General features: G+C 42.8%; 1 protein-coding gene across 3 annotated transcripts; it reads left to right on the forward strand.

The window, feature by feature from the left end:
* The first annotated feature begins 307 nt into the window (after window positions 1-307).
* Window positions 308-15,904, forward strand: ACP6 (acid phosphatase 6, lysophosphatidic). Of its 3 annotated transcripts, none has more exons than XM_061627990.1 (11): window positions 308-586; window positions 729-997; window positions 4,681-4,809; window positions 4,884-5,014; window positions 5,380-5,459; window positions 7,050-7,137; window positions 8,804-8,936; window positions 10,722-10,822; window positions 11,117-11,212; window positions 11,798-11,957; window positions 14,538-15,904. In XM_061627990.1, the coding sequence occupies exons 2-11, from the start codon at window positions 803-805 to the stop codon at window positions 14,670-14,672; spliced, it is 1,248 nt and encodes a 415-aa protein (XP_061483974.1). In that variant the 5' UTR covers window positions 308-586; window positions 729-802; the 3' UTR covers window positions 14,673-15,904. The 3 variants fall into 3 exon arrangements, with proteins under 3 accessions (XP_061483974.1, XP_061483973.1, XP_061483971.1); XM_061627989.1 differs by having other exon boundaries at window positions 308-566; XM_061627987.1 differs by having other exon boundaries at window positions 308-997.
* The last annotated feature ends 446 nt before the right edge of the window (window positions 15,905-16,350 follow it).

Below are 16,350 nucleotides of genomic sequence, written 5' to 3' on the forward strand. Positions count from 1 at the left end.
GTGGCTCCCATCCTTATGTTATATGTAACAACCCAGATGTTTATTTTGCTTGGGGTGGGGAGGGAATAACATTGCCCTTTTGCACATCCACAAATACACGTTTCTGCGCTCTTCTGAAAAAGCCTGCAAAAAGCTAATGACCGTTATGGACCAATCACTGAAAAGGGGTGGACTTAGGGGAGCAGCCAATGAGAAGGCAAAAAAACCCCCCACAGCTATAGACTCTTGATAATTGGGTTTTCACAATAATTCGACCACAAACAAGACATTTATGGATCTGGAGGCCTCCTAGGCTACCCCAGTTGCAGACGGTTACTAGCCAGACTATGAGAACTCCCACCTATTTCCACGCCATACATGTGACCAATTGGGAAAGACCGCGCAGACCTCTGGGAGTGGTAGTCCTTTCGCTGCTCTTTGCAGGAGAAACTGAACAGCTAAAGAAACCGCATTTCCCATGATCCACCTCTGAATAGCGCCTGGGATTCCGCCCGGGAGGAGACTTAGCTCTCAGCAGGAGCTCGCCTCACCTGGCGGGCGTTCCTGAGCTAGAGGACGAAGTACAGGTAGTCACTCTGCAGCCAGGGTTGGTATTTTTCCAACATAAGGGCTTCAAGAGGAAGGCGGCTTTATGTGAGGAGGGGGCAACTAAAACAACAACTGGTTTCTCAGTTCCACTGGCAGCCGAGTCGGAGGCATACAGTGGCCGCTCTCGTCTCTGTTTCTAGGCTCGCCCGTGGATCAGCTGCGCCCGACGAGGCTTCGCTGTCATCCCTTCCGCTCTTCAGGATCTTTTCTTAGCATGAGTCTGTGGGCTCGGGTAGGAATCTTAGGCACCCTGGCGTACTGCGTAGCAAGCAAAAGGAGAGTCCTGGCCGAACCGAGAAGGAGCAAAACTCCGCGCAGCAGCAATGACCCGCTGGAGCTGAAGCTGGTGCAGGTCCTTTTTCGGCACGGAGCCCGTACTCCTCTCAGGCCTATCCCAGATGTGGAGCAGGTGAGAGGTGGCCAGGGCTAGATGTGCAATAACATGGGCCCCTTTCCCTTCCCTCCCCCTCTTCCAAAAAAGAAGAACGACGGGAGCAGCGCCTGCTCCATGCTGGGCAGGCGGGGAGGGCTTGGCTAAGAGAGCTCCCATGCGGCCCCTCCCGAAGTAGGCCCACCCACTCTTGGCTTCTTCCCCCCGCTGGCCATTCACTTGTCCCCGATCCGCACAACCACCCAGAAGGAGAGCGCAGGGCAACGTAAGGATCCGACTTTTTCGTCACTGCTTGCCTGCTAGCATAGGAAGCTACCTTCTACAAAGTCAGGCCACTGGTCCATCTGCCCTAGTTGTCTACCCTGACTGACAGGGGCTCTCCATGGTTTCAGGCAGGGAATCTCTCTGGGATGCCAGGGATGAAACTCGGGAGATGCCTGGAACTGAACCTGCACACAAGGCTCTACCATGAAGCTATGGCCCTTCCTGGCTATATGACAGCAGATGGGCAATGACAGCAGGGCCAGGAGGCAGGCAGTGGCTTTGGCAGTAGCCCATGGTACCTACCTGTGATGCAGCCCCTGGATGTGAACTTAAGGAAGGTGAACCCGAGATCACATTGGGGGAAAGGACAGCTGCATCATCCCACACCTACCTGAAAGTGCCTGGTTGTGATAGTGTGTGTGTTTAACACACACACACACACTTTATATGGTGCTTTTGGGTGTTCAGAGCATCTCGGGTATATTGTCTCAAATAAACTTTGTAATAACCTTGTAAGGTAGGCCTGTGCAGTGTGCATAAGAAGCAATGGCTTGCCAAATTATCCAGTAGGTTCATTTGAACAAAAGACTCCCTAGCTTGGAAATCCCTAACAACAGTTAATGTAACTCTTTAAAAAGGTGCTGTAGTTTTTCAGCTGAGCTAACAGCCATTTGGCACAGCAGGTGCATGTTGGCAGAAGCAGAAGTTGGTATCTGAGGAGCAGCGTAGTAGCTGAGCTTACTGGCTCACTGCTGTCAGTGTGGGCCTGGGCATGAACCACAAGTGAGATAGATTAGCTTTGTTCAGTGCCAATAACCTCTAAAAGAAATGCAGATCAAAGTATAGAAAGCATAGTAATAACACACCTACATACAGCAGATCTACACTTTAACAGGTCTATTTGCCCTAGAAAGCCAGGCTAAAATGTAGACAACATAGAAGCAAATGTATGGATTATGTTAAGAAGATGTAGACTGCTGCAGAGCTAAGGGAATGAACTCAGTGTGAGATCAGCTTATTGTTGTACATTACTTAATGCCTGCAATGCATACTAGTAGGGTGTGCTCACTCAGGCTACTCCCCTACCAGTTAATGACATACTTCAATCATTACCAGTTTTGTGCTATAGCCCTAAATTGTGAGCATTGAAAGATAATGCCTAGATTCCTTTTAAGTGCAACTGTATACCAGAGGTGGGGAATGTATGGTCCTCCAGATGTTGTTAGACTACAACTCCCATCATCTCTGACCACTGGCCATGCTGGTGGCAGTTGGAATATACCCCCTGCTGTATTCAAAGTTGTATGCGCATATTGATAGGTGAGGATTTACTTTAGTGACCCATTTATCATTTTAATTCTTTATAACATTGTTTTAGATATTTCATCATTTTATGAATGTTACTAACCCATAGGCTAGCTAACTAAATACTGTAAAATATGTGTTCAGTTAAGGAGCTTGCATTTTGCCTTTTAATTTCAGAAGATGCATGCATAAACATGCATTTGTATTTGCCCCACAGAATTTATTTCCAGTTATAAGATGTGGTTAGTGCCTGTGCCTCACTGATTGATACTAAGAGAGCTACTTATTGATATTACCTGTGACAGATGTTATTATAGAATCATAGAATAGTAGAGTTGGAAGGGGCCTACAAGGCCATCATGTCCAACCCCCTGCTCAATGCAGGAATCCAAATCAAAGCATTCCCAACAGATGGCTGTCGAGCTGCCTCTTGAATGCCTCCAGTGTCAGAGAGCCCACTACCTCTCTAGGTAATTGGTTCCATTGCCGTATGGCTCTAACAGTTAGGAAGTTTTTCCTGATGTTCAGTTGAAATCTGGCTTCCTGCAACTGGAGCCCATTCCATGTCCTGCACTCTGGGATGATCAAGAAGAGATCCCGGCCTCTGTGTGACAACCTTTCATGTACTTGAAGAGTGTTCTTTTCTCCAGGCTAAACATGCCCAGTTCTTTCAGTCTCTCCTCATAGGGCTTTGTTTCCAGTCCCCTGATCATCCTTGTTGCCCTCTTCTGAACCTGTTCGTTTGTCTGCATCCTTCTTGAAGTGCGGAGACCAGAACTGGACGCAGTACTCAAGATGAGGCCTAACCAGTGCTGAATAGAAGGGAACTAATACTTCACGCGATACTATCCTGCACTTGCATTGTACCATCAGACTATGTAGCCAGATCTGGAAAGACTGCACATTCCAGGGCATTGTCATTCATAAAGATTTAACCAAGAGACAAGACAAGCATGGCAACTTCTGCTTGCGCAGTTTACGAATTGTAACCCAACATCTATATTATTTCCTCTCAATTTTGTAACAATTTTATTTTTATATCTTTGTGCACTGTGTTCCTCTCTTGGCTCTGCATTGGGTCTTGTGATAACTTCTGGTCATAAACAAATTTGACAGATGCCTTCTCTAGATCAGAAGAAATTGCAGTTGTGAGGAAACTGAGACTGGTTTTCTTTAAGTTCCTAAGAACATATAATTTATACCTGGATTTCTAGGGAAATGGCCATGAGTTATTAATGGCCGATATGCTTCCAAGTGTGAACATGGAGAAACCCTTATGTTCCAGATGTTCCAAAGTTGTGCAAACCTCATTTGTATTTTCCATGTTACAGTGTTTCCTAAGGCAAGTGCTTGGAATGGCAAGGATGGGGAACCTCCCACAAAAAAAGCCTACCAGCCACAAAGCCTATGGCCAGCTCCGTTTCCCCCACCACTCAGCTGTTTAACAGCATCAGAACAGCCCTCTTGGATCAGGCTGAGGACTCATCTAATCCAGCAGTCTGTTCTCGCAGTAGCCAGCCAGATGCCCATGGGAAGCCTATAAGCAGAATCTGAGCGCAACAGCACTCGTCCCACCTGTAACTGGTATTCAGAGGCGTACTGCCTCTGACAGTGGAGGTAGAACATAGCCTTTTCCTCCATGGGGTAGCTGTGGGGTGGGGAGAGATGCCATAGGTGATGCTACAGTTGAGGCATTGAGCAGACCCATCCCTTATGATGTATGTTTGTGCCCCTTCTAGAATAATTGCAACTGACCCTGCATTGTTATTTTAACCAGCGGAGGAGTTGATTGTAGTATTTTAGCACTAGGTTTTTCTGGCAGTCCTGCAGAGATCCATTTTAGCAAACGTTCCTGACATTAGTGTCTTTGTATATTTCAAAATGCTAAAACCTGGAGGCTGGAGATTGTGAAATGTGGTGCCATCTTTTCCTCAGTGTCTTGCAGCAGCACAGCCTGAGTGTTAAACTTGATGTTTGAACAGCCCATCCCTCTGCAGAGCTTACCATGCCTAAGCCCACTGAAACAAACCTAATTCCTTATAGGAACAGGATTGTCAAACTGTTCTAGCTATTTGAAGTTTATGGTTTCCTAATCAAATGCTTCTTCCCACCCCTCCTTGTTTTGGGCACAGGTGGAGTGGAATCCTGCTCTTTTGGAGACCCCTGTTCAAACAGAGCTTGACTACACAGTAACAGACCTTGCTGGTGGGCCAAGGCCTTATTCTCCTTATGAAGAAAAGTACAAAAAAATTGTGCTAAAGGTGACGCAATGCATTTTCCTTCAGAAATGTTGCATCTAACATTCAACAGCTAAACAGAGCTTTTCTGTTCCTAGGGTGGTACGATTGCTGGGCAGCTGACAAAAGTAGGCATGCAGCAAATGTTTGCACTGGGGGAAAGGCTAAGACGACGTTATATTGAGGAGAACCACTTCCTCTCGCCAGCGTTCAAGCCTTCTGAGGTCTTGTGAGTCTCTAGGTTTTTTCCTAACAGCTTTTTGCTCCTTCCTGCTGATTATCTCTATCCCATCCAAAGCACGCATGTTGCATCTTAAGCCTTAATAGACCGCCCTCCAAGATCCTAAGTGGCCTCCTCCCACATAGCACTGTGTTCAGTTCAATGCTAATCATCTCCAGTTAGAACACATTAGGGTGGGCATCAAATAACATGTGCATTGGCAGAGCTTGGTCCTGACTGGTGGTATCTGGAGCTGTTGCTGGTAGCCCACAGAATGGCAAAAACCTCAAGTCCACCTCTTGTCACTTTGTACAGAAGCAGCCATTGCCACCATCCATTTTGCTCCATTTCATGGGCTGCCTTCTGTCTTTCAGTGTTCGTTCCACTAACATTGTTCGGAATCTGGAGTCTACGCGGTGTTTGCTAGCTGGGCTATTCCAACAGCAGAAAGAAGGTTAGCAATGAAGGGGAGCTTCTTGATGCTCTGTTCTCAGTTCTGCCTTGGAGTCTGTCCCCTGCCAGGGATCCTCGCCCTTTGTGCCATTGTATTCTTTTTAGGTCTTCTGTTTATCCCTATTATTCCATATCCTAATGCATTCTGGTAGGCTATACCTGCACTGTAAATGAGGGATTGTAGTTTCAGAAGGCACTTATTATTTCTCTGCAGATGAGTGCTAGTTAGGCCCCCTTTGCTATAACTCCCAGGGAAGATGATGTGTGCAAGGTTTGTAGTGTAGATATATTTTTATTTATGGGTTCCTACTGGAAGGGCAGGATATACATTTTATATATATATATATATATATATAGTCTGAACCATCAGTAACTTCTGACAACCCCCCATTGCTCTCTTGCTTTAATGATGATACATTCTTTGCTGACTAAGAACAAGATCTTTGATTTCAAAAATGGGCAATGAGAAAAAAGACAAGTTGCTTGCTAGTAGTAGTAGTTCTTCTGAGTAACACAAATGAGTTCTGTACCTGCACAGCATAACCTTTGAAATCCTTTAAGGAGGTGGACTCCACGCGTGGCAAGAGGAAGCTGCCATGCCCACCTGCCTCTGGACCAGGAGCTAGTAGTATGGCTGGTGGAGCTGCCACTGCCACGTAGCTAGCTTCAGAAAGGCCTGCGCCTGCTCCCTAAGGCCTGTTGTAGCTGGCCTGTTGTGTGAACTTTCATAATGCATGGAGGTGTCTACTACATGCCTTTCTTTCTTTACCCAGGCAGAGCAAATACCAGTCTTGAGCATCTGATGTAGGAGGGAGCTTAACTCCCACAGCTCCCCCCAGTCTAAAAGGTTCCATGTGTTTTTCTGAGCATGCACAGAACCCATATGTGGGACTGCGTAGACACCAGGAAGGCAAACTGAACAAATATCAAGTTCAGTTTCCAAAGGTATGATACTAGGATTAAGGAACTCATATTTTTCTGTTCTGTTACCACAAGGCAATTTGTGCAGAACCACAAATCCTTGCAGAAACTGATGGTGCTGTGCCTCAAAACATTGAACTCAATTATTAGGAAACTGATAAGGGCAGAACTATGTGCTTACTCTGGTTTCATAAATCCAAATGTTTATAACCATGTTTGTTATAAACTGTTTTGATTAAGATGATAGCATGCTGTGGTGTAAATTAATTTACAAGTGAGAATCGTGTGGTGTAAGTCGTTATATGTAGGAACTGAATATATCCTCAACAAGTATTTGAAGGCATGTGTTAATAAGTGTGGTTTGCCTAGCTTTTAGCACAGTGGGCCCTTGCCTTATTCGTTTGTAGGCATGATTTAGCGTTGGCTTGGAGCAGAAATGTAATTGGGAGTACAGCCTTCTATGCTTTCAAGTGCAGAGGTAGTTTCCTAATGAGCTTTGCACAAATAAAGATAGAGACGGGTAGGAGGTTGTCCTAATGATTAGGGTTAATAATTAATAATTTTAAATTAGTGTAGAGTGGAAGATTTGTTGGAATTAATTTTTAGCATCTAAACATTTAAAAAGTTAATAGTAAGTGCTCTTTACAGTTGAAGTTTTTGTCTTGCACAGGACCCATTACCATAGTGACAGACGAAGCAGAATCCGAAATCCTTTATCCCAATCCAATGAACTGCCAACTACTGAAACTTGCGAACAGGTAAGTGGCCACAATCTTTCTGACTGGTGCCACTATACAGACAGAAGGTGCAGTGGTTACTGCAGCAAGGCCTTTCAGAAGGCCACAACCTATTTGATGTGCATGAGATCAGCCGATGACCAAATGCAATGTGCTTCCCTAATCCATTAACTTGTTCTGCTAAAATTGGTTCTGTTCAGGAGTTCAGAAGAGCAAGTGAGAGCTCAAACAGGGTAGGTTAGGGGCATAGGCTAGCCAGCCCTGCTCCCTCCTCTCCCAACCTTCTTGCATTTAGCGTGAAAGTTGAAAGGGGGATTCTAACTGCATTCAGAATCCTCTCTGCTATTAGGAACCTGCTTAGTCAAAATGCAAAGGGGGAAGAAGGCTGGTGTGTGCACATTTGTACCCGCACCTCGATTTGAGCCTTCAAGCATTCTTTTAAATGGCTGAAAGAGGGCTTCTGACTTCCTGGGTGTGGTTGGCCTTGTGTTGCTTCTCTCAGTTTACAAGTTGCAATGTTACTTCATTTATGAAGCAAATCCAAACTTGTTATCTGTGCCTCTCTCTCTCTCTCTATCGTGCCTGGGTGACTTTTAAGTTAATATATGCAGTTGCAAAAGTCTCTTTAGGGAATGATTGTGTCAGATCTTGTCATAGCCCAAAAGCTGCTGCTGAATAAGATTGTGAGACCAAGACAAAATGAGCAAGAAAAGGCAAATGTCACTTCTCTTATATGGCAAAACAGCTGTCTAACCAAATTATGGATGAGTTTCAATCTGTTTTATAAAAATAGCAGTTGGCATGAAAGTAACTTGATATACTTCTGTGTTTTACATCTTGAATATTTTATTGGTTAGCTATTCAGATGATAGTAGTGTCAGTTCCCCAAATTGTGTATTCTAGCTCCCAGTTACCATGCCTGATTCAGTTGTATTTTGCAGAATTGCTAATATGGTTGCTGTAGGATCCTCTGGGATTATGATAAAGGCTATCTAATATACTGCTTGACCATTCTAGTGATTCAGTGAACTGCCTCAGTGGTGCCCAGTCAGCTCAAAGAAAAGCAAGTATTATAAGCTTCTGTTAAAAGCCCATGGGATAAAGAGTAAACTCCAGTTCGCTCACTCCTAGTAGAGCCAGTACAAAACTATTTTAATCACTGTCTTCTAAAACACTATCCTACTTCTTTAAAAATTGCATCTATGGTAGTTTCCTTTAAGGAAGGTGTCGCAAAATTAGAAATTCTGGAAGGTGGCCATGGGCTAGACTCCAGGGGTGGTTAATCTGTGGCTCTCCCAACACCCATCACCCCTACTCATTGGCCATGTTGGCTGATGGGAGGTGGAGTCCAGTGACATATGGAGAGCAACAGGTTAGCAACCTTTGCCCATCTGTTACAACACCTAGTGATTTGTACTGAAAAAGGTATTTTTTCTTGGAGACGTGGGGGGGGAAATTCACATCCTCTAGAGCTCTTGCTGTTTTGTAACTAAATCTGACTCATTATTTATTTCATGTCGTGAATCTGCCATTGTGAAACCCATCATTTCAAACGTGAAACCCATCATTTCAAACCCAACAGCCTTTCACTCCTTTTCTCCTTTAAACAGGCAGGGGCCCACACACATTAACTCACCTTGGGCCAACATCTGTACAGTATTCTGAAGCATTCCTTTTTCCTTGATAGGGAGAGGTTGGCCAGTGTGTTTCTGCAGCCAGTTATCGCTGAGGATCTGAAGACCATTAAACAGAAAATGGGCATTGACAGCAAGAATGAGGTGGACTTCTTTCTCCTTCTTGACAACTTATTTGCAGAACAGGTATGGTGGGTCTTCAAAGAAACAAGCCTCTTAATTCTTTAGCCATCCAAATAATTCATACAGGTGCGTTGGAGAAGTTGCATTGAAAGCAGTATAGCAGGGATGGGGAATGCATAGCCATCCAGATGTTGTTGGACTCCACCTCCACAGTCTAAAGCAGAATACCAAATTTATGGCATAATGGGAGCTGTAGTCGAGCAACATGTTCCATATCCATATGGTTGCTGGTACAGCAACTGTTCTCATTGCAGAAGTTGGAAAATGGACAACAGACCTGGCAAGGGAGGGAACTATGTCTCTTCCTTCAACTCCCTCCTCAAACCTCAGGGTTTTTTTTCTGTGAGGACTTAAGCTTAACTCTAGCACTTGTGTACAACTAGAACCAACATTTTTAAAGTTCACATCATCCATTTGTGCTCAAGTTCATCTCTTAATCCTTCTCTCCGTCCCCAAAATGTGTCTTTTCCACTTTGTATTTAGATATGAGCTCTTCCTAGCTGCTTTTGCTTATGGAAATGTGCAAAATACCTTGTGGAAATATTACTACTTCCCTTGGTCTATGTAGCCGTTTTTAAAAAAGTTTTTAAAGATGTTTTGTTTTAATGTATTTTAAAGTCTGTTTTTATGATGTTTTAAAGTGCTTTTGTTTGCTGCCCTGGGCTCCTGCTGGGATGAAGAGCGGGATATAAATCAAATAATAAATAAATATAGTTCCTCTGAACTGATATTGCCTGTAATCTAGGACCTAATCACACAGAAAGTTTCCATGATGCATTTAATATGAATCGGGCCTTTGAGTGGGCCTAGTTCTGTGAGGGTGCATCCATACTCTCCCCACTATTAAGATGAATTAATCTAGTGCCATCAGAACTGAGATGGATTAATCCAGTGCCATCAGTGCCATATAGATGAAAGCACACCCTGAGCTGCACTTAAGCAAGGCTCTAAATGGTCCAAATGTTTTCCACATGAGACATTGGCACAGGGTCTCCTACTCTGCATTTTCTCTCAGGTTTGGCAGTAAATATTAAACTGAATGTGGGAGAGGCTTCTGTGCAGTTGAAGCAAAGCCTGAAGGAATACTGAAGATTTTATGCTGAACATGACTATTATGATGGTTTTTGTTGTCCAAGTATTTTTTTCTTCTTGTTGTATATTGCTCTGAGATCAACATGTATAGGGTAGGTTGGAAAAATGAAGATTTTATCTGGGTAAATTGATATAATTGTCAACAAAAACAAAGTATTTAAAAGCAGTTAAATGTGTCCTTTCTACCATCTGTCTACAGTCACGGTTCCCTTTCTCTATGGATTTGTCTGAAAAAGAAGCTGTGCATTGTCATTACTGACTTTCTCTCACTGAGAAGCTTCTAAGAACTCCATTGAGTTCCCAACAGCTGAGTTTGAAAACTGCTCTTGTACAAGCATACAAGACACTGAACTCAGTTCTTTTACCTTTTAGGAACTAAAACAAAGTCCAGCCTCCTCAAAACTTTACAGATAACTCTCTCTGAGCAGACTCTCCACTCATCCTACTGTTGTCCTCCTGATCTTGTCTTACTTACTTATTACAACAGCAACAGAACTCGATCCATATAGCTATCTGTTCATACTACAGGGCGCTCTATGGATTTAGACAAGGACAGAAGCCATTCCTGTAGCACCACTTGTTAAGATATCTAACCGCGTGTATGCATGCGTGCCTCTGCCTAATGTAAGGCAGTGGTCCACTTGTCACTTGAAGTTTATGGAATGGTTTTTTAATTGACACTGTGCTGTCTTTCAGGCACATGATCTGCCTAGCTGCCCTGTCCTGAAGAGTTTTCTGCAAGTGATTGAGCAGAGGGCTGTAGATTCACTCCTTTATGTCACAAAATATAATTTAAGGTGAGCAACGTCAGATGGAGGAGGGATGGTATGGGTGGCAAGGTGGGAGGGTTTCTGTGCAAATACCTGCAATAGAAAGCACAATCAGTTACTTTTTAAAAAGTGGGCTTCCTGTATAGGCTAGTAGTACGTACTCCTAATCTTTTACTTTTAAACCTGCTCCAGTTCCTATTACCACAGTTACACCAGTTATCTAGAACTGTTAAAAAGATACTACAGAACTGAAGTTCAAGCCTTGTTAGAAATGTTTAATTTTAAAAGCAGATTTATTTATTTTTTATTATTTCCGACTAGAGAGACTCTTCAGATGTCAGTCGGTCCTCTCCTCAATGTAATAGAGGAGAACATTAAGGGGGCAGTAGATCCTTCCTCTCCTGAAATCAAGACCAGGTATGTAGATTACTGATACATGTAGTCTCTGCAGATCATCTCACGAACAACCTTTGCCAACTAAAATCATTAAAGGGGAAATGGGACAAAACAAGCAATAAATGGGGTGGGCAGGAGTGACTGGCATGGCACGTTCACAGAAAACTGCACTAGAATGTGCATTTGACTTACAACATTTTCATAAGGAATGCTGGGGAGAGCTGATGGAAGTATGACAGTTGTACTATTTTAAATTTGTGTAGATGTTTCTAAATTGCCCTCTAACTGGGTAAAGGCCACTTGTAAATTCCCTAATTTAAACAGCAACATGTTGAACTTAGCTTACAAAAGTAGTTTCATATGAAGAAAAACAAATTAGGTGATTGCATGCAGAATCCAAGGGAAATGGAGCTACCCAGAAGCATGCTTGATTTAGCTTATACTATCACATCTGCCAGCAAAAGGCAGAATTAATATCCAGAAACCAACAGAATTAATATCCAATATAAATGTAAAATGAGGCAGCAAGGCCTCCAAATTTGCTTATGCACAATGTATGTCACTGGTAATTTAAGACTTGAATTACTGTCACTTGTTTTCTTTCAGGAAGCTCATTCTATATGCTGTTCATGATGTTACCCTCTTTCCATTGCTAATGGCTCTGGGGGTGTTTAATTCCAAGTGGCCTCCATATGCTTCAGACATGACACTGGAACTCTACCAGTGTGCTAAGGACTGGTTTATACGGTTGATCTACAATGGAGAGGTATGGGCTCAGTGCTGATGCTACACACATACAGTGCCTTGCAACAGTAATCAAACCCCTGACCAATGCTCTCATAGTACTGAATTACAAATGGTACATTGTAATTTTGTTCTGTGTGTTTTATTTTGAAACAAACTCAAAATCAATTATTGTAAGGTGACATTGATTTTATGTTGGGAAATGTTTAAGAAACATAAAAAACTGAAACATGTTGCTTGCATAAGTATTCAATCCTTGTGCTGTAGAAGGTCCCAGTTTACACAGATGAAATTGCCTCATCGAGGACACAATTACCTTACCATTGGCCTCCACCTGTGAATGATTGAAGTTGCTGTCACATTGTCAGGATAAAAACTCCACTGCTGAAGGATCACTGGTCAGGCTGTGGATCTGAAGAAAAATGAAGACCAAAGAACATTCTACAGAAGTGAGAGATAATGTAATACAAATGCATATATTAGAAAAAGGATACAAAATAATATCCAAGTGTTGGGATATCCCAGTGAGCACAGTTGGATCAATAATTAGGAAATGGAAGCTGTATCACACCACCCAGGCACTGCCATGTCCCTCAAAACTAAGTGCTCAAGCAAGGAGACTTGTGAGAGAAACCACAGAGAGGCTAACTTTGAAGGAGCTACAGAGTTCAGTGGCTGAGAGTGGAATAATGGTGCACCAGTCAACCATATCAAGAGCTCTGCATAACACTGGCCTGTATGGGAGGGTGGCAAGAAAGAAGCTGTTACTCAAAAAGTACCATCTGAAAGCACATCTGGAGTTTTCCAGAAAGCACGAGAGTGCCCCAGCTGTGATGTGGGTAAAGGTTTTGTGGTCAGATGAGACCAAGAGTGGGCTTTTTGGCCAAAGCTCAAAGCGCTATGTATGGCACAAACCTAACACTGCCCATGCCTCAAGACAAACCATTCCTACAGTGAAGTATGGTGGTGGCAGCATCATGCTTTGGGGATGCTTCTCATCAGCAAGGACTGAACATCTTGTTAAAATCAAAGAATGGAAGGAGCAAAATACAGGGAAATATTGCAAGAGAACCTGCTTCAGTCTGCCAAAAAAACTGAGGCTTGGGAGGAAAATCACTTTTCAGCAGGACAGTGATCCCAAGCACAAGGCCAGTGCAATATTGGAGCGGCTCAAGAACAAAAAGGTGAATGTCCTACAGTGGCCCAGTGAAAGTCCTAATCTCAATCCCATTGAGAATCTGTGGCGCTCTTTGAAAATTGCGGTCCGTAAGCGACACCCAACCAACCTGAATGACCTGGAGCGAATCTGCTGAGAAGAATGGGTCTCCGACACTCTGTGCAAAACTGGTACATACCTACCCCAAATGGCTTAAAGCTGTTAGTGCAGCGAAAGGTGACTCTACCAAATATTAATGTGTGTGGCTTGAATATTTATGCAAATGACATGTTTCAGTTGTTTGTTTCTTACAAGCGTTTCCCAACATAAAACCAATGCCATCTTAAATAATTGATTTTGAGTTTCAGTGTTTCAGAATAAAATATACAGAATGAAATTACAATGTACCATTTGTAATTTGGTAATATGACAGCATTGGTCAGGGGTCTGAGTACTTTTGCAAGGCACTGTATAAATGGGACCTGGGCTGATCTATTTGGTTGGGTAGCAAATGCCAAGCTATAGCTTGTGCTTCATCTTAAATGCATAGGTAGTGTAACAGATATATTAGATTACTGGACTTGGAATGTGGGAATCTTACTACCTGCTTCAAGTTCTCTAATCTTTTAAAGCAACTCGTTTTCTTTGCAAGATGGCAGTACTGATGTTGTGCAACAGTGGATGGGGACCCTGTGGCTCTCCAGCTGTTACAAGTCATTTATTTATTTATTTATTTGATTTATATCCCGCCCTTGTTCCCAGCAGGAGCCCAGGGCGGCAAACAGAAACGCTAAAAACTAAAACATCATAAAAGACCTTAAAATACATTAAAACAAAACGTTAATTTTTTTTTAAAAAGCTTTTAAAACTTCTTTTTAAAAAAGGGTTAAAAACATATTAAAGAAAACACATTAAAATCAATTCTGACACAGACGCAGACTGGGATAGGTCTCAACTTAAAAGTACTGTTGAAAGAGGAAAGTCTTCAAAAGGCGCCAAAAGATAGCAGAAATGTCGCCTCCCTAATATTTAAGGGGAAGGAATTCCACAGGGTAGGTGCCGCCACACTAAAGCTCCGTTTCCTATATTGTGCAGAACGGACCTACTGATAAGATGGTATCTGCAGGAGGCCCTCACCTGCAGAGCGCAGTGATCGGCTGGGTATATAAGGGATAAGACAGTCTTTCAGGTATCCTGGTCCCGAGCTGTCTAGGGCTGAATACACAAAAACTAGAACTTTGAACTTGGCCCGGTAGGAAATGGGCAGCCATCATCACTGACCAATGGCTATGTTAACTGGAACTAATGAGATTTGCAATCTAACACCCAGAGGATCACAGTTGCACATCCCTGCAGCACAAAATTGTTTAATCTTTTCTCCCAAGGGCATCTGGTAATGCCTAGGATATGGTGACTTAAATGTTGATTTGTCTTGTCTTTCTCTAGGAACTGGTTCCAAGAGGATGCAGAGCTCATCTCTGTCCACTGGAGGACTTTCTCAATGCCTTTTCGACCTATAGCACAAATCCAGAGGAATATAAAATGCTTTGCTCCCAGTCACAGGAAACACTTAACAGATGATGATTTAGTATCCCTAATTGGTTGTTACAACTTTGTCTTTTTAAATACTATAAAAGAAATGTCATTCATTCATGGCTTATCTCTGTTAACAGGACAGTTTGAGTAGGCAGCAAACAGCTTCCTGTAGTTAACTGAGGTGAATACTGCTTCCATTTTGGAGATGGGGTCATTGCCTGCAAGTAAGAGTTGGTGGTGGCTTAACATCCAGAAGGCTCTTACTGTAGCCCAATTTTTTTCAATGAAGAGAATTAGAGATGCCTTCTACTAAATCCAGGCCAATATCCCAGTGCTGTCCCTCCATGGACAGAAGGCATCAATCAGCTGAAAAGGGGAGGCAGGCAGGCAGGCAATTTTCAATCTTCCTTTCCCCCTGCCAAATGTGCTCCAAAACATCCCAACCCTAAAAGGAGGGGAGTGGAATTGCTGAAAAATGCCTGTCAGTAAAAGCAGATGAAATGGATACCAACCACTCTGGATCTATTGCCATCTGTGTTTTTGAGCTCCACTTTCACGCTTGCAACATTATGGTCCACCTTCAAAAGTCTTAAATTTTTCAGTTAAGACCTTCAGGGTCTTGAATCCAGGTCTAATCTTTCTAAAGAAACACTATCTTAAGTTTTCAATTGTCCTTTAGTAGCTAAACTAAAATATTGTTAGTCTTTCAAAATTCTCCAGGCTAGGGGTGATTAACTGCTAGTCTAACCATACACTGTTTTACTTGTTCCTGAACCCCTACATAGCCTTGCCACTGTTAGAAACTACAGCCATTAGCAGGGCAGAGTCCCTTCCCTTGAACTTTCTTCCAGCTACTTTATTAAGAACTATTTTTGCCATACTCTGTAAGAAAACAGCAGTTGGCTGATACTGCCAGGCTTTAGGTGAGCTTGCTCTGAAAATTCTTTCATTGGAACTGTTAAGGAAATAGTACAATTGGCTCAAATGCAAAAACAAATGGGAACTAGCTGTCTCAACCCTGGAAATTGGATACAAGCAGTTAAACAATAGTTTGGGTGCACTTTGTCAGACTGAACGTTAAAAGAGCAGGAGGCAATGTTAATATAACCCACCCAAGTGTCAGACAGGTGGATAGTCACTGGGTATTCAAAATGGCTGCTGCTTACAGTGACAGCAGCACTTGTATTAATCATGTTAAACCAGATTGGTATTGTGCTGTGGGAAGGGACAACCAGAATCAATGTAGATGCTACAGTAAACTCTGTATCTAAACAGTATGTTAGTACTGGATTGTTCTTCCTTTTTAGTAAAATTACTGATACAGGCAGCAATCAGGAAGAACCTGTTTTGTGTAGCCGGATTTGAGTCTTAAATTGGATCTTCCACGGGAATTTGAGGTAGGTGGGGATTTCTTGGGTAACAACGTAAGAGTTTAGTTGTTGAAACAGACTTGAAAATAAAGAGTTAAGAGGTCTTAGGAGTTTCAATATACAAAGGAGTCAGTTCTTGCTCATCATCCCTTTCATAATGAATGTAAATGGATGCAGGACCCACAAGTGTTCAGATATTCACTTGAAACTGATTGTATTACAACTGATTTCTCAGAAGACAAGTGCTAGATACCTACAGGTTGATCAGAACTCAGAGTTTAGAAATGGGAATCTCAGCCCAAAAGTTACTTTAGGTTAATGAATGTAAGCATTTTACAACTCCCTTCATTTTC

This window comes from Rhineura floridana, chromosome 5 (assembly GCF_030035675.1).
Source record: "Rhineura floridana isolate rRhiFlo1 chromosome 5, rRhiFlo1.hap2, whole genome shotgun sequence".
Lineage (NCBI taxonomy): Eukaryota > Metazoa > Chordata > Lepidosauria > Squamata > Rhineuridae > Rhineura > Rhineura floridana.